General features: G+C 42.2%; 1 protein-coding gene and 1 non-coding gene across 3 annotated transcripts in view; one reads left to right on the forward strand and one right to left on the reverse strand.

Annotated features, from left to right (window-relative positions):
- MAP3K7CL (MAP3K7 C-terminal like) overlaps positions 1–12,749 on the forward strand; it is a 51,098-nt gene extending 38,349 nt beyond the window's left edge. For both annotated transcript variants that reach the window (XM_070455126.1, XM_070455125.1), the window contains one exon: positions 11,631–12,749. In XM_070455126.1, the coding sequence (XP_070311227.1) occupies positions 11,631–11,811 (181 nt within the window). In that variant the 3' untranslated portion in view covers positions 11,812–12,749. The remainder of the gene's footprint in view (positions 1–11,630) is intronic.
- Positions 12,750–20,171: 7,422 nt separating this feature from the next.
- Positions 20,172–20,278, reverse strand: LOC139031143 (U6 spliceosomal RNA). The gene has a single exon (XR_011483549.1). It is a non-coding gene; the product is annotated as a U6 spliceosomal RNA (small nuclear RNA).
- Between the last annotated feature and the right edge of the window lie 1,434 nt (positions 20,279–21,712).

Genomic DNA, 21,712 nt, shown 5'->3' on the forward strand with positions numbered 1-21,712 from the left:
CTCATGCAGAGGAGAAACCACTTGTTGCTCTATGTATGAAAGCTTGTGTTAGGTGCTGTAGTGTTTGAAAGTTTGGCTTAGAGGGGCTTCCCTGGAGGTTCAGTGACTAAGACTCTGAGCTTCCACTCAATGCGGGGAGGGGATGGTGAGGGTTAGATCCCTGGGCGGGGAACTAAGATCCCACATGCTGTGGGGTGTGGCTGGGGTGGTGGTGGTGGGAAGATCGACTTAGAGTATCAGAAAAAGAGGTAAGCTCTTAGAAAATTTGGGTTGAAAAATGTTATGTAACAAAAGAAACAATTCAGGGATTTTTGGTAGACTCAGGGTTGTGTGATCATCATCACAATTTTAGAACATTTTCATCACCCCAAAACAACCCTGACACCCCAAGTAGTTGGGCCGAGTTCCCCTTCCTCCTGCCAGTCACTGGCAACCACTCATCTACCTTCTGTCTCTGTGTGTTTGCCTATTCTGGATATTTCAGGGAAATGGACTCATGTGGTATGTGGTCTCTTGAGACTGGCTTCTCTCGGTGTAATATCTTTTAAGTTCATCTGTGTTGTGGCATGTGTCAGGGCAGGCAGACCTTGGAGGTATTGCAAATTTGGTTCTAGACCATGGTAGTAAAGTGAATATTGCACCAGAGAGTCACACAAATTCTTTGGTTTCCCAGTGATTATGAAAGAACCTGCCTGCAGTGTGGGAGACCTGGGTTCAATCCCTGGGTTGGGAAAATCCCCTGGGGAAGGGAAAGGCTACCTACTCCAGTATTCTGGCCTGGAGAATTCCATGAGTCCATGGAGTCTCAAAGAGTTGGACACAACTGAGCAACTTTCCCTTTCACTTCACTTTCATGTTTATACTATTAATCTGTTAAGTATAGTATGTAATCTACTAAATGTGTAGCAGCATTATGTCTAAAAAAGTATACGTGTGCATGCTAAGTTGCTTCTGCCGTGTCTGACTCCTTGCGACCCTGTGGACTGTAGCCTGCCAGTTTCCTTTGTCCGTGGGATTCTCCAGGCAGGAATCCTGGAGTGCACTGCCTTTCCCTTCTCCAGGGGATCATCCTGATCCAGACACTGAGCCCGCATCTCTGGCAGCTTCTGCACTGCTGGTGGATTCTTTACTGCTGAGCCACCCGGGAAGGCCCAAAGCACATATCTTAATATAAAAACACTTTATTGCTAGCAAATGCTAACCTTGAGAAAATTGTGCTCTTTTTACATAATAACATCACAGATCATGGATCACAGGTTACCATTACAAATACAGTAATAATGAAGAAGCTTGAAATATTTTGAGAATTTCCAAAATGTAATACAGAGACACAAAATGAGCAAATGTTTAAAAAAAAAAAAAAAGCAAAGACAGTATCTGTGAAGCACAATAAAGCAAAGTGCAATAAAATGAGATACAACTGTGCTTCATTTCTTTTTATTGTCAAATAATATTCCACTGTATGGTTATACCACATTCGTTTATCCATTTGTCAGTTGATGGACCTTTGCATTCTTTGCACTTTTGGCTATTATGAATAATGCTGCTACAAACATTAATGTAGAAGTATTTGCGGGGATGTATCTTTTCAGTTCACTTTTACTAGGAGTAGAATTGCTGGGTCCTGTGAGAGCCCCATGTGTAACCTTCTGAAGTGAAAGTCACTGAGTCGAGTCTTCCTCTTTGCGGCCCCTTGGACTATACAGTCCGTGGAATTCTCCAGGCCAGAATACTGGAGTAGGTAGCCTTTCCCTTCTCCAGGGGATCTTCCAACCCAGGGATCGAACCCAGGTCTCCTGCATTCAGGAGGATTCTTTACCACTGAGCCACAAGGGAAGCCCATAACCTTCTGAGGGGCTGCCAAGCTTTTTCTGAAATGGCCACACCATTTTACATTCCCATTAGGAATGTATGAATGATCCAATTTCTCCACATCTTTGCCAACACTTATTATGTCTTTTTGATTATAGTCATGCTAGTGGCTATAAAATGATGTTTCTTTGTGGTTTTTGATTTACATTTCCCTGATAGCTAAAAATGTTGAACATCTTTTCATGTGCTTTGTGACATTTCTATGACGTCTTGGAGAAATGTCCATTTGGATCCTTTGCCCATTTTTATATTGATTTGTCTTTTTATTATTGAGTTAAAAAAAAGGATATATAATTTTAATGGCAAAACATTAGAAAAGGGTTTTAACAGGGGGAATACCACAATTAACATCTGATCTGTGCTTCTTGTCCTTTTTTTTTTTTTTTTTTGCTGCTCTGCATGGCATGTGGGATCTTAGTTCCCCAACCAGGGATCAAACCTACATCCCTTGCATTGGAAGTACAGTGTCTTAACTGCTGGATTGCAAAGAAGTCCCTTCATGTCTTTTTAAAGTATTCAAAATGATGCTTGAGGGAGCAATATCTCACTGAGAGGAATATATCGGGATGGAGGAAAATGGAGCGTAAGCAGTTTGTAAAGTCAGTTTAGAAACAGCCCTATTTTAATTTGATTTTAGTTATGGTATTTAATTTGCGTTGAAGTTTCCAGCAGCAAAAGGTTTTTCTGTTTCACCAGAAACATTTATTTTTTTGGGATAGTCCTGTGTTACATTTTGGAACTCAGAGGTTTTTAACCTGTGTTCTGGGGAAATTCTCAAAGACTGGGGACAAAGAGGGTGAGTGGCAGGGAAGGGCCAGAGGGTGGAGGTTTTCAATTTTACGTGTTTTACTTGCTTCACTTCAGGGAACAGTTTTCTTTCCACAGTACCACAGTTAGCAAACACTGAAAACCAAACCTCGTTTTTTTTCATTCCCAGCATATTTTTCTGAAATATTTACACAGCCCTCAGAAAGTAGGTTTTCAGGGTTATAAAGAAACAGTGAATGAGGATATTTCTCCACAAATGTTTGCAGGGTATGTAGTAATGAGGGAGTGAAATTCGACCCTCTTTCCTAAGATGTCTAATATAGATAAGATGGTTTTTGTGTAAGGTATAGGATTTGAGTTCATTTTCCAATGGGGGAGGTACACTTCCTGAGACTAACTAGGCAATCAAGAATGGAGGACAAAAAAAAGGACCAAAAAAAAAAAAAAAAAAAGAATGGAGGACAGGGCTTGGTTTGCAACAGGATTTCAACAAATACGTGTTGAGTGAATGAGTGGAAGAGCCGAAGAAGTGTCTTGAGTCTTCACTTTGCTCCAAGAGGCGGAGGTGTGGTCAAGGGGATTCTTTCATTTTAGGACTGAGATTTATGTGAAATCCCACTCTCCCAGATTTCATCAGACTACGAGGTTACACTTTCCATTGGTGCCGCAGTCATAATGATTTGGGCCTTTAAAGAATCCTCCTACAAATGCCGGAGATGCAGGAGATGTGGGATCAGTCCCTGGGTCAGGAAGACCCCCTTGGAGAAGGAAATGGCAACCCACTCCAGTATTCTTGCCTGGAGAATCCTATGGACAGAGGCGCCTGGTGGGCTACAGTCCATGGGATTGAAAAGAGTCCAACCGGACTTAGAGACTAAACAACAACAGAGCACATATCTTTCGAGAATCACTAACAGTGCAGTCTAAATCTTTATTTAAACTAAACATCTCCCCGTGATGGAGATAGCATTTTATTACTTTATTATTTATAATACTTTGGCTCCTAGGGGCTAACCTGCCTAGGATTTCTCTTTTCCAAATAAAAATCTTTAGTCAGCTTTGAAAGTTCAAAGAGCCATAGTAGTGGTCTTCATAGAAACAGAGAAATATTTGTCCTAATGATGAATCTATTTCCAACCTCCTATAACATAAAGAATATCCTTCATTTTGGAATTACTTTGCAGAAAGTCTTCAAGTTCTTTCTACCAAATCACTAGGATTTCCCCTTTTCCTATTTGTTTTAGCAAATAAAACCTTTGCCAGGCATGCAACTTAGGATGGGGACAACAGATCATCTCTGGTGCAGCCAAGGTTATGACCTTTTCACTGTTATGGAGCATCATGTGGAAAACTGTTACAGGTTCTTGACATCAGAAATAAGATTCCTGTAATGATGTTCTTCTGCACCTTTATCAAAACTCTTTTGAAGGGAATGATAGAAATGATAAATAAGAATTCAAAGCAAGACCCTATCTAGTCAGTTATACATATTGACTTGTTCTTCAGATCATTTATGTATAAGATTGTCTTTGTAGCTTGATGTGCCAGGATTTAATTATGAATTGCTAATGGATGAATACCAATTTGTCTATATAAACGGGAAACCTGGGTTTAATCCCTGGGTTGAGAAGATCCCCTGGCGGAAGGCATGGCAACCCACTCCAGCATTCTTGCCGGCAGAATCCCAATGGACAGAGGAACCTGGCGAGCTACAGTCCATGGGGTTGCAAAGAGTCAGACATGACCGAGCGATTAAGCACAGCACAGCACAATGGATGAGCATCAATATGTCTTTATAAATAGGTCTTGGACAGGAGGCAATAGACATTTTGACAGTATTCATTAAATAGATGTAGAATTGCTTATCAAATACATGAAACTAATTTAGAAACCTATCAATTGAGTTTTCTTGATTCCAGTAAGGAATAAATTGTTATTGACTTTCTCCGACACTAGAAGATTGGATTAGACAATTATGACCATTCCTTTTAGTTGTAAAATCTGTGATTTTGTGATTTATTTTCCCTACCAGGTAAAACTGGTAATGGATGTCCTCAGGAGTTTTAAACAAGATCAGATATGGAACCTGGAAAGTAGCCACTGTTTGTGTGACACAGTTAATTTGAAGAGATGAAAAGAACAGGAATAGATGATCTGATGGGTGAGGGATTTGGAGGCATGTCTCTTTTTACTTACATAAGTTTTATGATCAATTTCTTTAAGATAGTTACATAAGAAACTGTGTGTGTATGCTGTCACTTCAGTTGTGTCTGACTCCTTGTGACCCTATGGATTGTAACCTGCCAAGCTCCTCTATTCATGGGATTCTCCAGGCAGAAATACTGGAGTGGGTTGCCATGCCCTCCTTCAGGGTATCTTCCCAACTCAGGGATCAAACCCACATCTCCTGCATTGCAGGTGGATTCTTTGCCACTGAGTCAATGGGAAGCCCATAAGCCCATAATTAAATAACATTTAATGATTAATGTTTATTGCTTAAGCTAAGTTTAGAGGCGAGAACCTTAAACATTTAATCAGAAGGATAGGTTCAATTCACAGCTGTTTCTTAATAGGTGTGTGACTTTTCCCAATTAGATTAAGTACTTTGAGTTTCTATTTCTTTATCTTTAAAACATGTGTTGACCCTGAGGTACCTTACTCTCCAATTATATTTAATCAACAAGTATTTTTTTGCAGACTTTATATTCCTCCCCGCCCCTTTGGCTACACTGAACTTGATCAGGGATCAAGCCCATGCCTCCTGCAGTGGAAATGTGAGGTCCTAACCATTGGCTTGCTGGGGAATTCCCTATATTCTTTTTTCAAAACAGCTTTAAAAACCATTTTAAACCATTTAAGTATAGTTAATTTGCAATGTTATCTTAGTTTCAGGTATACAGAAAAATTACTCAGTTATGTATATATAAACATAAAATTCCTTTTCAGATTCTTTTCAGATTTGAGTATAGTTCCCCATGCTACACAGTAGGTCCTTGTTATTTATCTATTTTGTATATGGTAGTGTGTTTATGTTAATCCCAAACTTCTAATTTGTCTTTGGGAGCTTTTGTATTCTAAACACCATGGAAGATTCAAAGATCAATTAGAGCCCAAAGGAACTTTGTGTATATGCACATCAGTGTTCCAGGTTATCTTCCCTTTGTCCCTGTTGGGCTGTTTCTTTCCAGTGGCTGATTTTGCTCAGTCAGTTCAGTTCAGTTCAGTCCTTCAGTCATGTCCGACTCTTTGCGACCCCATGAATGGCAGCACGCCAGGCCTCCGTGTCCATCACCAACTCCTGGAGTTTACTCAAACTCATGTCCATTGAGTCGGTGATGCCATCCAGCCATCTCATCCTCTGTCAGCCCCTTATCCTCCTGCCCCCAATCCCTCCCAGCATCAGGGTCTTTTCCAATGAGTCAACTATTCTCACGAGGTGGCCAAAATATTAGAGTTTCAGCTTCAGCATCAGTGCTTCCAATGAACACCCAGGACTGATCTCCTTTAGGATGGACTGGTTGGATCTCCTTGCAATCCAAGGGACTCTCAAGAGTCTTCTGCAACACCACAGGTCAAAAGCGTCAATTTTTCAGTGCTCAGCTTTCTTCACAGTCCAACTCTCACACCCATACATGATCACTACTCAGTGGTCACCAAATTGGGTATAGAAGGTAGTCCATTGAATGCAGGAAGAAAATACTAGGACTTCTACTCTGTTTTGGCCCTTTTTCTAAGGCAACTGTTTATTTTGATAGCTTCAAATTTATGGAAAAGTTGCAAAAATGGTATGAAGAACCCCCATATTTCCTTTATTGCATTCACTAATTATTAAAAATTATCCAGGGGGGGAGGAGCCAAGATGGCGGAGGAATAGGACGGAGAGACCACTTTCTCTCCTACAAATTCATCGAAAGAACATTTGAATGCTGAGCAAATTTCACAAAACAACTTCTGATCGCTAGCAGAGGACATCAGGCGCCCAGAAAAGCAGCCCATTGTCTTCGAAGGGAGGTAGGACAAAATATAAACGATAATAAGGGAGTCAAAAGAGCTACGGACGGAGACCCGTCCCGGGAAGGGAGTCTTAATAGAGGAAGTTTCCAATCACCAGGAAACCCTCTCACTGGCAGGACTGGGGGAAGTTTTCTGCATTCTAACTGGGAGGAAAAATTAAACAAGGCCCACAGATTACGTGCCTAAAAGCAACTCCCAGCAGAAAAGTACCCCAGACGCCCGTACCCGCCAGCAACAAGCGGGGCGGAACGGAGAGGAGCGGGCGGCATTGCTTAGGGTAAGGACCGGCCCGAAGACCCTGAGAGCAATCGGAGGGAGCTTTTTTAAACTGTGGGATGGCAAGGGACAAAATTAACTGGCCCGAACACACTGCTGGTGGTTTGCAAAACAAAGGGACTGAGAATCTCCAGAGAAGAGCCAGCCCGTCCCCGCTGGAGGTAGGAGGCAGGGGGGAGGGGAAAAGGGCAAACTTAGCCCCTGAGAAGCCACCGCCTCCCACACTGCAAACAGGCCTCCTCAGACTTCCTGAGACCCGACTGGCGGCGCGCGCTGGGGCCGCGGAGGGAAAAAGTGCGCCGTACCTGGGGAGATAGCGCCCAAGCCTCTGGCTGCCTGGGCCGCTCGCCGCGGAGGGAAAAGGCGCACTGCACCCGGGGAGAATACGCCCAAGCCTCTGGCAGCCTGGGCCGCTCGCCGCGGAGGGATAAGGCGTACTGCACCCGGGAGAGTACGCCCAAGCCTCTGGCTGCCTGAACCGCTCAGGCCGGGGAAGGCACAAAACACAGAAGCAACCGAATCCGCGCTTTTGTGGAGTACCCGAAAACTGGAACCGCACTCAACGCAGGGCCCGCTCCATATAGAGCAGCCGGAAGCCTGAGCAGTGTAGACGGGGAAAGCACAGACACCCGTGAGCGGGGCAAACCCAGTGTGGCCGGAACACGGTGAGCGCTATCCACACAGAGCGGTGTCTGTCTGCAGCGCCCCGCCCTCCCCGTAGCAGGACTGAACTGAACTAGAGAACCTAAATAAGAGATCACCTCCGCCCGCCTGTGTCAGGGCGGAAATTAGACACCAAAGAGACTGCAAACAAAAGCCAAATAAACAAAGGGAACCGCTTCAGAAAGGACCGGTGCAACAGATTAAAATCCCTGAAGGTAACACCAACTACACCGGAAGGGGCCTACAGATATCGAGAAGTGTAAGCTGGAAAGAGGAGCTATCTGAAATTGAACTGAACCTACACTGACCGCAACAACCTCAGAGAAATTCCTAGATATATATGTACATATTTTTTTTTAATTAAAAAAAAATTTTTTTTTCTTTCCTTTTTTTTAATTTTTTATTTTTTTTCTCTTTTATTTTCTTTTATAATTCCCTATTACTCCCCCATTACTCCTCAACTTTCATTTTCATATATTTTTACGATTTTTTTAATTAGGGAAAAAAAATTTTTTTTTTCTTTTTCTTATTTTTCTCTCCTATTTCCTTTTAGAGTCCTCTAATACTCCTCTGTTATTCCTTAACTTTCACTTTCATTTCACTATAACCTTGCCAAAAAAAAAAAGAGAGAGAGAGAAACCCTATTTTTAAACTGAACTTCATATACAGTTCTAAATTTTTCTTGTGTTTTTGTTTTTAAATATGGTATTTCAAAGAGTCTAACCTCTACACTAGATTTTCAATCTTTGTTTTTCAGTAGTATGTGATATAAATTTTTGTCATTTAAGAATCCAATATTCAGTTCCCATTTCTATTCAGGAGTGTGGTGATACTCTCCCACTTTTGACTCTCTGTTTTCTACCTCAGAACACCTCTATTTCCTCCATTCCCCTTCTCTTCCCAATCCAACTCTGTGAATCTTTGTGGGTGTCTGGGCTACGGAGAACACTTTGGGAACAGAGAACTGCGTAGATCTGTCTCTCTCCTCTTGAGTCCCCGTTTTCTCCTCCTGCTCACCTCTATCTCCTTCCTCCCTCTCCTATTCTTCATGTAACTCTGTGAACCTCTCTGGTTTCTCTCACGTGGAAATTTTCACCATAACTTAAAGTTTTTATCATGCAGATAGTTGAGAAGCCTTGAGACATTGGAAGAATAAAACTGAAATCCAGAGGCAGGAACTTGACCAAATCCTAAAAACCAAAACCTCCTACTCCCACAACTTAAAATAAGAACCACCAAACCCTCCAACCTCCCCCAAACCACCACCACCCAAGACCAACAAGCTCCAAGTACAAGACATACCTCCGCAATTCTTTAGCAACGCAGGAACTAGACTAGTGTCACATCATCCATGTTCCCCTTCCCCCCTAAATCAGAGACCCACCCCCGGCAACCAACTCGGAGTTTACTCAAACTCATGTCCATTGATCCTGAGCACAGAACTCACCCTTTCTCGGCACCAGAACGCCTGCCCAGCACAGCTTTTCCAAGAGTCAACTATTCTATGAGTGGCCAAAATACTGAGTTCAGCTTCAGCATCAGTGCTTCCAATGAACACCCAGGACTGATCTCCTTTAGGATGGACTGGTTGGATCTCCTTGCAATCCAAGGGACTCTCAAGAGCCTTCTGCAACACCACAGTTCAAAAGCTTCAATTTTTCAGTGCTCAGCTTTCTTCACAGTCCAACTCTCACACCCATACATGATCACTACTCAGTGGTCACCAAATTGGGTATAGAAGGTAGTCCATTGAATGCAGGAAGAAAATACTAGAACTTCTACTCTGTTTTGGCCCTTTTTCTAAGGCAACTGTTTATTTTGATAGCTTCAAATTTATGGAAAAGTTGCAAAAATGGTATGAAGAACCCCCATATTTCCTTTATTGCATTCACTAATGGAGTTAAAAATTATCCCAGTTGTTGTTTATTCTCCCTCTCCCAAAAGCTGCACACTACTGGGGTTCTTTCTCTCAGAGAGGTAGGATATGTATCTTTTTATATCACATGTATATATACAGATATATATGTGTATGTCAATTTCAATATCTATATCTCTATCAAGCTCCATTGTCCTAAATACTTCAGTAATGTTTTCTAAGGACAAGAACTTTCTGTCACTTGACCTCAGCACAATAGTTAAAATTAAGAAATTTAGCATTGACACATACTGTTATCTAATTCATAGCCTGTATTTAAACTGCATCCCCTAGTGGCTCAGCTGTAAAGAATCCATATACAAATGCAGGAGACATGGGTTTGATTCTTGGATCTGTAAGATCCCCTGGAGAAGGAAATGGCTACCCACTCTAGTATTCTTGCCTGGGAAATCCCATGGACAGAGAAGCCTGGTGGGCTACAGTCCTTGGTTCACAAAAAGTTGGACATGACTTAGCAACTAAACAACAGCAACAAGAAATTGCATCACTCTCCCAATAATGTCCTTCACAGCTTTTTTTTTTTTCCAGTCCAGAATTGCATATTGATTTTGTTGTCATTTCTCTTTAGTGTTTTAAAATGTGAAACAGTTGTTTTTAACATTTTGAAGAGTACAGGCGAGCTATTTTTTTTTTTTTTAGCATTTCCCTCAGTTTGAGGTTGTCTGGTATTTGCATGTTTTGGAAGGAATACCCAGGTGGCACTAGTGGTGGTAAAGAATCTGCTTGCTAACGCAGGAAACATGAGACATGGGTTCAATCCCTGTGTGGGGAAGATCTCCTGGAGGAGCATGATAACCCACTCCAGTATTTTTGTTTGGAGAATCCCATGGACAGAGGAGCCTGCAGGGCTGCAGTCCATAGAGTCACAAAGAGTCAGCCTTTGTGACTTAGCAGAGCAGCACACACCACAGGAAAGATGTGGGGTCTTTTGTGATGCATGCAACATCTGCTGACCTCATTACTAGAAATGTCAAGTTTGATCTCCTGGTTCAAGTGGTCTTCCAGGTCTCTGCACTTTTTCCTACAGAGGAGGAAGAAATGCGACATACCCTTATGTGGAGGTAAAGAAGAATTCAGTTAAATCTAGTTTAGGATTAACTGACTCATATAAGTGGAGTGGACCTGTTTTGGGTTGTCATGTTTATTAATGGTTTCACAGGTGGCTCTAGTGGTAAAGAATCTGCCTGCCAATGCCGGAGATGCAAGAGATGCGGGCTCAGTCTCTGGATTGGGAAGATCCCCTGCAATAGGAAATGGCAACCCACTCCAGGATTCTTACCTAGGAAATCTCATGGAGGGATTGCCTGGCAGGCTACAGTCCATGGGATCATGTGCCCCCCCACCCCCAAGTTATTAAATCTAAACATGGACTCCAAATCTTTATCTCTTTATTATGTGTATTTATATCAATGAACTATTTGCAAATATTTATTCAAAACTGATTTTGTTTAAGGCATTATCACTACAGACTCCCTCCAATAACCTTAGCCTGCTTCCTGAATTCTCAAGTCAGACTCCTACCAAATGTAGGCACATCATTTGTAGTTAAAGTGACAAGATATACATAAGGACTTGAGAAAGACATGGAAAATAAAACCTGCAGGAAGCAACTGGAATTTCTTAGTTCAAAGAAACTTAGTCAAGGTTTGTTAAACTCAGAAAACAAGAGAAGTAATATCTAAACTTGGAGGACAAAACTTATTAATCGATAAGGGACAAACTATAGTCCCCATACCTTCAAGACAATAGCACCTTAAGTTGTAAACAAAATTTTCTGCTTCTTTTCTCCAAAATAGTGGTAACATTTATAGTTTGTTGAATTCTTTAAAGGATCACCTTTCTGACTGTTGATGGACTTATTGAGCTTTATGGAAGTGTATTTTAAGTATTTTGGATATACCTAATAGAGGTGCTGGAATAAAATGAAGGGACTAACATTTGTGAAGCTGGAAAAATGAAAGGAAGTCATTGGAGAAGCAGAAATGGGTCCGATTTAGCAGAGCGGAACGACATATTCGGCTTCCAGTATGCTGTTGCTGTGTAATTTAATTTGTTTCATTATGTTTTGTGCTTCTGCCTCACCTGCCCCATGCATCTTCAGAAAGGAGCTCATTGCCAAGCTGGATCAGGCAGAGAAGGAGAAGCTGGATGCCGCTCAGCTGGCTCGGGAATTCGAGGCCCTGACGGAGGAGAATCGGACGCTGAAGCTGGCCCAGTCCCAGTGTGTAGAACAACTGGAGAAACTCAGAATACAGTATCAGAAGAGACAGGGCTCGTCCTAACCTGACATGATTCAATGTGAGCATAAGAGGTTGGTGACTGCTGAGCACTGGCCAAAACATTTTTTATTTTCAAGGGGTAGCTAGTAAAATCTGTCGCTTCTCCTTATTACACACACGGCCAAAGTCTACACTAATGATTGCATGCTTGCCAATCTAGTTGGACAGAAGGGCTATTTTCTTTTAAATAAGATAATGAGAACAAACCTTTACCGAATGTTTTTAGAGATCAGAATTCGTTTCAAAACATTTTTTTCCTTATTTAGCAAGATATGATCATACTGTATGTATTCGGGTAGAAAACGATAGAGAACATTGACTGTTTCTACTAAGAATCACAAGCAGAATTCGGCCATGAAACAGCCTAGTAAGATGCCCACTGCAGTTTTACATTGGTGTATTTTTAAATTTCATGTCTTTAATTTTTCAACTGTGCTCCAATGTGAACTGTCAGATACTTCACTGCATATATTTATGTTCACCAGTTAGGTTTAATCCCTCCATGATTGATTGCACTAAGAATGCATGGTTGCATATCATAAAAGCTTTCTTATGAAAATATTAGCAGCAGGTATGTCTGTGTCAGCCCATATTTGTAGTGCTAACTTGCTGTTGTAATAAAAAACTGATAAAGGTGCATTTTCTTCACACCACATTACCTCCTGGTAAACATTTCTGCCTTTGCTTGTGTGTGTTCTGGGGGAAATGGAAAGGTATTGTTTGGACATTACTTTGGTGAGTTCCCATGTAAACATCAATAAAATTCTAACTACCCCTCTGTTTTGGGTCAGTGATAACTAATAAGAATACATGAGTAAATTCAGGATTAAAATGATTTTCCCCTGTTCTATCTATCACAATATTTCCCCAAATTGATCTCTTTGTTTTATGTCCATTTCTATTCTTGTAATTTCTTTTTCATTAAACATGGATCAAAACTCTCCAGTCTGTATTTTGTTTCTTTCTTAACCTTAATTTATGCTAAAAGTTGGCATAAGCTAACCCTAGTCAGAATTTGCTCTTAGTTGTATTTGGAAGTGCCAAAAAAGCAGCAAAGTCTCTTTTCTTGGTAAGATTGTAGTTTCTCAAATAAATAATTTAGAGCTCTATCCTGCAATGATGCATTAATGTCTTAAAGTATTTGCCCAGAAAACATAAAACGGAATAGTTGATTAAAGACCTAAGATGGCCTGGGGTAGACCAGTTGTTATTAACTGGGGTTGATGCCCTCAAGGGACATTCAGAAAATTCTAGTTGTTGTCTTGCCTAGGATGGGGGTGCTACTTGCATTTAGAGAGGAGAGGCCAGGGATGCTGCTGGACATCCCACCATGCACAGGACAACATCACAACAATGAAGAATTGTTTGGCCCAGGCTTCCTTTATGGCTCAAGCGGTAAAGAATCCACCTGCAATGAGGGAGACCTGGGTTCAGTCCCTGGGTTGGGAAGATCCCCTGGAGAAGGGAAAGGCTACCCACTCCAGTATTCTGGCCTGGAGAATTCCATGAACCATATAGTTCATGAGGTCACAAAGAGTCAGACATGACTGAGTGACTTTCACTTGAGCTTCCCTCATAGCTCAGTTGGTAAAGAATCCACCTGCAATGCAGGAGACCCTGGTTCAATCCCTGGGTCAGGAAGATCCACTGGAGAAGGGAAAGGCTTCCCTTGTGGCTCAGCTGGTAAAGAATCCACCCGCAATGCGGGAGACCTGGGTTCAATCTCTAGGTTGGGAAGATCCCCTGGAGAAGGGAAAGGCTACCCACCCATTCTGGCCTGGAGAATTCCGTGGGCTGTATAGTCCAAGGGATCACAAAGAGTCAGACTTGACTGAGCAACTTTGACTGTGACTTAAGACTTTCAATGTGCTAGTGGCACCGAGGTTGATGTACCTCAGAGTAATCACTGGGCAGTCGGGCACAATGCCAAGGGGAAATGTGATGCAGGGCCATGGGTTTCTTGTCATGTGGTGTGTTTTTATAAGGTCTTAGCATCCTCACCCTCAGTCTTCTCATTTGTAAGATGAAGTTTTTGATGAATCTCAATTTGAAATGTTATGTGAGCCTATTCACCCTTACGCTGCTTTGTAGAGTGCAGAGTGTTCAGCTTGGGGCTCTGTGATGACCTAGATGGGTGAGATGAGGGAGGGAGGGAGGGAGGTCCAAGACGGAGGGGATGTGTGTATACATATGGCTGATCTGCTTCTTTGTGCAGCAGCAACCCACATTGTAAGGGAGCTATGCCCCAATTAAAATAACAACAAAAATAAAATGCCAAAGATAGAAAAAGCAAAACGAAACAACAACAAAAAAACAAACATTTAACCAAAGGTGAAAGTCCCTATTATCCTGTTAGAATCTTCTTTTTTCAGTAACCTCAAGACATAAATACTAATATAGAGGAGGATTTGTTCACTAAATTTATATATTTATAAGGTTAATGGAATGGATCAGTGGTAAGTTATTGATCTTTATATACAAGGATTAGTTTTTGTTCACTGCCCACCTGAAAAAGGTTACACATATTTATGGAATTCAAGCAGTCATGGCACCTTATAGAAAATGGCAGGGGGGAGGGGGGAGCAGGGAAATAAAGTTCCAAAATCTCTCCATTCTACTAGAATGGAAATAATCTTACAAGGTCAAAATACTTGAACACACTTGTTATTATGTGGGAGACACTAAGTAAATAGTTTTCATATCTCTGCATATCTAAATGGTTTTCATATCAGTCTCAGCCTGAAATTTTACTGTGTTCCCAAAAGATACCTATTCATGACTCAAAAGCCAGCATCTCTCTAGGTTTGTGTGTACGTGTTTTTGATTTTTTAAATTGAAGTATAGTTGATTTTTAACAGTGTCATATTAGTTTCAGGTGTACAACACAGTGATTCACCATAGGAGTGTGAGTTTTAAGCAGGTTTTGTTCTTTAAAAACATGGAAACAAGATTTCTCTGGTGGTCCAGTGGTTAAGAATCCGCCTGCCAGTGCAGAGGACACAGGTTTGACCCCCGGTCCAGGAAGATTCCACTTGCCACAGGGCAACTAGGCCAGCGCATCCTAACTACCGAGGCTGCGTGAGCCCTCGAGCCCGTGAGCCACCACTACCGAGCCCACAGACTCTGGCGCCTGGCTCTGCGGTAAGAGAAGCCCCCTCATTGAGAAGCCCATGCACCGCAACCAGAGAGTAGCCCTGCTCACCACAACTAGAGAAAGCGATGAAGACCCAGCACAGCCGTAAATAGAGACAGATAAAATTCAGGAAAAAAATATGCAAGCACTGTCTACTTCTATAGCATTGCAAGGGAAATCTAAAGGCGAAATTTCTCATTGTCATGTTCATCTTTTCATTCATTTGACAACCCCCCCAATCTTATTTACATTGCTTATCATCTATGTAACACAGAATCACTTAAGAATTTTCTCTCTTCAAATATATTTGCAATGTTCTTGTGATTAGCAGTAATGAAAGGTTTATAGAGCATTAAAAATGAGCACAGAGGTTCCGTTAGTATTAAAACGAAGGTACTTGAATGTGAGAAAAATGTAACCCACATTATACTCTGTAATTGCTAAAGAATTTGCTGTTTGTGAGCCGTCTGGTTTGTGTAGAGACATGAGGAGAATGTGGTTACAGGTGACTGAAAGTGCAATCTCTACTCATCGCTGTTGGTGTCTCTGTCACTCTGGCGCCTGAGCTGGGATGTATTATTAACTCGGCACAAACAAGGAACTGAGAGGGATCTGGAATTCAGTTGCACAGAAGTTTACTATTTATTTACCAAGTGCAAGGCAGAGTAGCCACAATAGGACCCAAAAGTGAATGACTCAATGCCAGCCTTCCACCCTTTGCGGAGCGGTAGCCTTCCCAGAGGGTGTATCTAGGGTGTTAGTGAGGCATGAAGTTGGGAAGTTCCACTGGGCCCTGTTTGTGGGAGGGTTTGGACAAAATAAACCCTTCAAAAAAGGAGTGAATGATCAGGGCTGGAGTTGAAGATAATGAATAGGGTTGCGGGGCATAGACTGCGTGGAACTAGAGACACAAGGAATTGTTAGGAGGTCGATAGCAAGGGGTGTGTGGTGACCACAGCAGGGATGGAGCACAGATTAGGAGCGTTGGGACAGACGTAGTGAGAAGGAGAATCTACGTGCCTTGGGATGGATGGCGTGTGTCGCTGAAGGTGAAGAGAAGTGACGTTTGATGAGCCCCTTCCATGCCGGACAATCCAGATTCATCACATTGGCTGTATTATTTTATTTCTCAGAACAGCCAGAGAGGTAGCTGTAATTATCCCCATTCTCCAAAGTCAGATCTAAGGCCCCAGGATTCGTACAGTGTTCAGTGTTCACCGGGGCAGGGATTCAAATGAAAACTTCTTCCCTCCCTCTCTCCATTCCTTCCTTCACTCCTTCCCTTCCCTTTTCCTTCCTTCTTTCTTTTTCTCTCCCTTTCTTTCCTCCTTTCCTTCTCTCTTTCACTTGTACTTTGCCAGGCATTCTGGAAAGTGCCAGAGATACACAGTGAACTGCAGAAACGTGGGTCCAGTACTCAAGGAACCCTTAGTCTAGTTAGAGAGGAAACCGTTTACTGAAATACCTACCCATGTGTGCGTGTGCACTACGTTGCTTCTGTCGCATCTGACTCTTTGTGACCCATGGACGGTAGCACCTGAGAGGCTCCTCTATCCATTCCAAGGGATTCTCCAGAAAAGAATGCTGGGGTGGGTTGCCAACCCAGGGATTGAATCTGCGTCTCCTGCATTGGCAGGTGGGTGCCACCTAGTGCCACCTAGGAAGCCCCAAACTTACCCTGGGTAGTCTTAAATCTATCCCAAAATTCCCTCACTAGGTAGAATCTAATTGTCCTCCCATTGAGTGTGGACAGCAAGGAGATCCAACCAGTCCATCCTAAAGGAAATCAGTCCTGAATATTCATTGGAAGGACTGATGCTGAAGCTGAAACTCCAATACTTTGGCCACCTGATACGAAGAACTGACTCATTAGAAAAGACCTTGGCACTGGGAAAGATTGAAGGCAGGAAGAGAAGGGGATGACAGAGGATGAGATGGTTGGATGGCAATACCGACTCAGTGGACATGAGTTTGAGTAAACTCGGGTGTTGGTGATGGACAGGGAAGCCTGGCGTGCTGTAGTCCATGGGGTCACAAAGAATTGGACACGACTGAGTGACTGAACTGAGTGTGGGGTGGACGTAACAACTTGTTTCTAACAAAGAAAATAAAGCAGAAGTGGCCGTATGTGTCCTCTACGCAGAGGTCATGAAGACACAGGGCTTCCTTCTCATCTGCTCTGTCGTGCTCGGGAGCTCTAGGCAAGCCGGCTGCCCAGTTCTGAAGAGACTCGGAAAGCCCAACGCGAGGCATGTATGAAAAGAAACAGGCCACACGCAAGCAGGTCCTCCAGTTCCCGGCGAGACTGTAAATGGCAGCAGCCTGGCTGACCTCTTGCCTGCAGCCTCGTGAGAGACTCTGAGCCAGAATCAGCCGCCAAGCTGCTCCTCTTTCTGAGTCTCAGGATCTTGGAGATGATAAATGTTGTTTTAAGCCACGGGGTTTTGGGGTGATTTGTGATGCAGCAATAGATAAAAAATATAGCAAATAAATGAGGTAAGTGCCAACCAGAAAAAAATATATAGTCTATGAGTTCATATGGGCTTCTCAGATGGCGCTAGTGGTCAAGAACCTGCCTGCCAGAGCAGGGGACATGAGACCTGGGTTTGATCCTTGGGTTGGGAAGATCCCCTGGAGGAAGATATGGCAACTCATTCCAGTATTCTTGCCTGGAGAATCCCATGGACAGAGGAGATTGGCAGGCTATGGTCCATAAGGTCACAGAAGAGTTGGCCGTGACTGAAGCAGCTTAGAAAGCACATACACATGAGTTCATGTAAGAAAAAGAATCTAATTGAGATAGGAGTCTGGGATGCTTTCTTTAAGGTGGTGACTACTGAGCTAAGATATGGTGGATGAGTAAGAGCTGGAGAGGCAAAGAAAGCAGGAAGAGGAAGGAGTCCAGATGGAGTGAAACACGTGCAAAGGCCCTCTGGCATGTTCAAAGACTTGCATGGAGGCCTATGTAGCTGAGCATGAGGAAGTATACAGAATATGGGATGAGATGATGTTGCAGAATAAGGCAGGACCTTGACGTTCACGTTAAGAATTTTGGCTAAAATCCTGAAAACAGTAGGAAATGATGAAGACTTTAAATCACAGGGGTAACATGTTAACACATTATCTTCTAGGGAAACATGTTTTAAGTGTTTTCTTTGTTAATTCATTTTAAGCTGCTCAGAGTGCTATACTTTAAAGAGTCATTTATACTATACAGATTTAGCTAGCTAAACAGATGATAGGATTACTTATATAGGGTTACCTTTAACTTGAGAAGTCATTTCAGAGAACATTTTTCTCCTTCTTGAGTTAGTTAGCCCTTAATCATATCAGGTGGCCTGGCTTAGAACAGGAGAGAGTCTACTTCCAATTGTTACCATTAACAAATATAATTGAATGACATTAAAAATCCTGCTTTTTCACGAAGATTTTTGTGATCTACCTTTTTTTTGGGGGGGGGCTCTTATTTCATATTTCAACACTTTCACTCATATTTCAAAGTTGCCAAACTCAGACCTGATAAAAGAATATAAGTTGTGAGTATGTTATTCGCTCAGTCACATCCGACTCTTTGTGACCCCATGGACTGTAACCCACCAGGATCCTCTGCCCATGGAATTCTCCAGGCAAGAATACTGGAGTGGGTTGCCATTTCCTTCCCCAGGGGAGATCTTCCAACCCAGGGATCAAACACGGGTCTCCCACATCACAAGCAGATTCTTCACTGACTTAGCCACTAGGAAATCGTAAGCAATTACAACTTTGGAGACATTTTTTCCACCTGTTTTATTTTTACCTATTATTATTATTTTTTATTTTTTCCCAATTATTTTTATTAGTTGGAGGCTAATTACTTTACAATATTGTAGTGGTTTTTGCCATACATTGACATGAATCAGCCATGGATTTACATGTGTTCCCCATCCTGAACCCCCCTCCCACCTCCCTCCCCATCCCATCCCTCTGGGTCTTCCCAGTGCACCAGCCCTGAGCACTTGTCTCATGCATCCACCCTGGATTGGCGATCTGTTTCACACTTGATAATATACATGTTTCGATGCTGATCTCTCAGATCATCCCACCCTTGCCTTCTCCCATAGAGTCCAAAATTCTGTTCTATACATCTCTGTCTCTTTTTCTGTCTTGCATATAGGGTTATCATTACCATCTTCCTAAATTCCATATATATGCGTTAGTATACTGCATTGGTGTTTATTTTTCTGGCTTACTTCACTCTGTATAATGGGCTCCAGTTTCATCCATATCATTAGAACTGATTCAAATGAATTCTTTTTAATGGCTGAGTAATATTCCATTGTGTATATGTACCATAGCTTCCTTATCCATTCATCTGCTGATGGGCATCTAGGTTGCTTCCATGTGCTGGCTATTATAAACAGTGCTGCGATGAACACTGGGGTATACGTGTCTCTTTCAGATCTGGTTTCCTCGGTGTGTATGCCCAGAAGTGGGATTGCTGGGTCATATGGCAGTTCTCTTTCCAGTTTTTTAAGAAATCTCCACACTGTTCTCCATAGCGGCTGTACTAGTTTGCATTCCCACCAACAGTGTAAGAGGGTTCCTTTTCTCCACACCCTCTCCAGCATTTATCGCTTGTAGACTTTTGGATAGCAGCCATCCTGACTGGCCTGTAATGGTACCTCATTGTGGTTTTGATTTTCATTTCTCTGATAATGAGTGATGTTGAGCATCTTTTCATGTGTTTGTTAGCTATCTGTATGTATTCTTTGGAGAAATGTCTGTTTAGATCTTTGGCCCATTTTTTGATTGGGTCATTTATTTTTCTGGAATTGAGCTGCAGGAGTTGCTTGTATATTTTTGAGATTAATCCAATTAATCCTTTGTCTGTTGCTTCATTTGCTATTATTTTCTCCCATTCCGAAGGCTGCCTTTTCACCTTGCTTATAGTTTCCTTTGTTGTGCGAAAGCTTTTAAGTTTAATTAGGTCCCATTTGTTTATTTTTGCTTTTATTTCCAATATTCTGGGAGGTGGGTCACAGAAGATCTTGCTGTGATTTATGTCAGAGAGTGTTTTACCTATGTTCTCCTCTACAAGTTTTATAGTTTCTGGTCTTAACATTTAGATCTTTAATCCATTTATTTTTGTGTATGGTGTTAGAAAGTGTTCTAGTTTCATTCCTTTACAAGTGGTTGACCAGTTTTCCCAGCACCACTTGTTAAAGAAGTTGTCTTTTTTCCATGTGTATTAAAAAATATGGAGCACTTCATGAATTTGCGTGTCATCCTTGCGCATGGGCCATGCTAATCTTCTCTGTATCGTTCCAATGTTAGAATATGTGCTGCCGAAGCGAGCACAAAAAAAATTTACTTATTATTTTTTTAACTGAAGTATAATTGCTTTACGATATTGTGTTAGCTTCTGCTGTAGAGCAAAGTGAATCAGCCGTATATACACAGATATCCTCTCCTGTTGCATTTCTGGCCTCTTCCCCTAATCCCACCCCGCTGGGTCATCACAGACCAGTGGGCTGAGCTCCCTGAGTTACACTGCGGCCTCCCACCAGATGTGTGTTTTATACACGGCAGTGTGTACATGTCAACGCTCCTCTCCCAGTGTATCCCGCCCTCCCGCCATGTTATTTTTAAAGGATGATAATGATAAAAAGTGGACGTGTAGATCGAGTCACACACGTGTGAAATGTCCGCAGGGCAGAGATGAAATCACCCACAAAGCTGACAGCCTTAACCTTCAGCTTCTTTGAACATCCTTCCAGTTCTTACATTCTATGTTTTAATTTACCGGGAATACATTATTTCCTATGGTGGTGGTTTAGTCACTATGTCCAACTCTTGTGATCCCATGGACTGTAGCCCACCAGACTCCTCTGTCCATGGTATTCCCCAGGCAAGAATACTGGAGTAGGTTGCCATTTCCTTCTCCAATTATCTCCCATGGTTAGAAGCAAATACTCCCTGAAAGAAAAGTGTCTTATATTCAAGAGAGTTTGAAGTTCTAGTGTTAAAATCATATCCACTTCCACTTGCCCCCTGAAACTTTGAGCACATTCCTGATGAGTCTCATATTTGCATGTTTCTCAGATTGCTCTGGGGCAGGTTGATAAAAAGCAGCAGCTTTTACAAGCGTAGATAACGCCCGTGAGGTGATGGCCTGAGTCACACAAGCTGGAAAACAAAGTTTTCCCCAAGGAGTTTGTCTTTTAGAACCTTCTCATTCTTTTGGGCTAAAAAGTTTAAGACAAGAAATTCTGAGCAGAAAGACTGAGCCAGTGTGATAAAAGGAGGAATCATGCTTCATTTCATTAATTGTTTAAAATTTGTTTTTTAATTGGAGAACAATTGGTCCACAGTGTTGTGTTGGTTTCTGCTGGAATGTATATATATATATATATATTCCCTCCTCCTTGAGAGGAATATATGTATAGCTATACATATATACACATATAGCTATACATATAGAGGTATATATGTACAACTACACGTATACATATATTCCCTCCTCCTCCCCCCGCGCCCCCCTTCCCACCCCACCCCCCCAGGTCATCACAGAGCACTGGGCTGAGACCCCTGTTCTATCCAGCAGCTTCCCACTAGCCATCTATTTTACACGTGGTCGTGTATATATGCTAATCCCTATCTCCCAATTTGTTCATTTTCTTCATCCCCTGCTGTTTCTAAGTCCATTTTCTACATCTCTGTTTGTATCCCTGCCCTGCGAATAGGTTCATTTTTCTAGAAGGAATCAAAATTTTCAACCGCCAAACAAGGAAG

The sequence above is a fragment of the Odocoileus virginianus genome, chromosome 25 (genome assembly GCF_023699985.2).
Source record: "Odocoileus virginianus isolate 20LAN1187 ecotype Illinois chromosome 25, Ovbor_1.2, whole genome shotgun sequence".
NCBI classification, from domain to species: domain Eukaryota; kingdom Metazoa; phylum Chordata; class Mammalia; order Artiodactyla; family Cervidae; genus Odocoileus; species Odocoileus virginianus.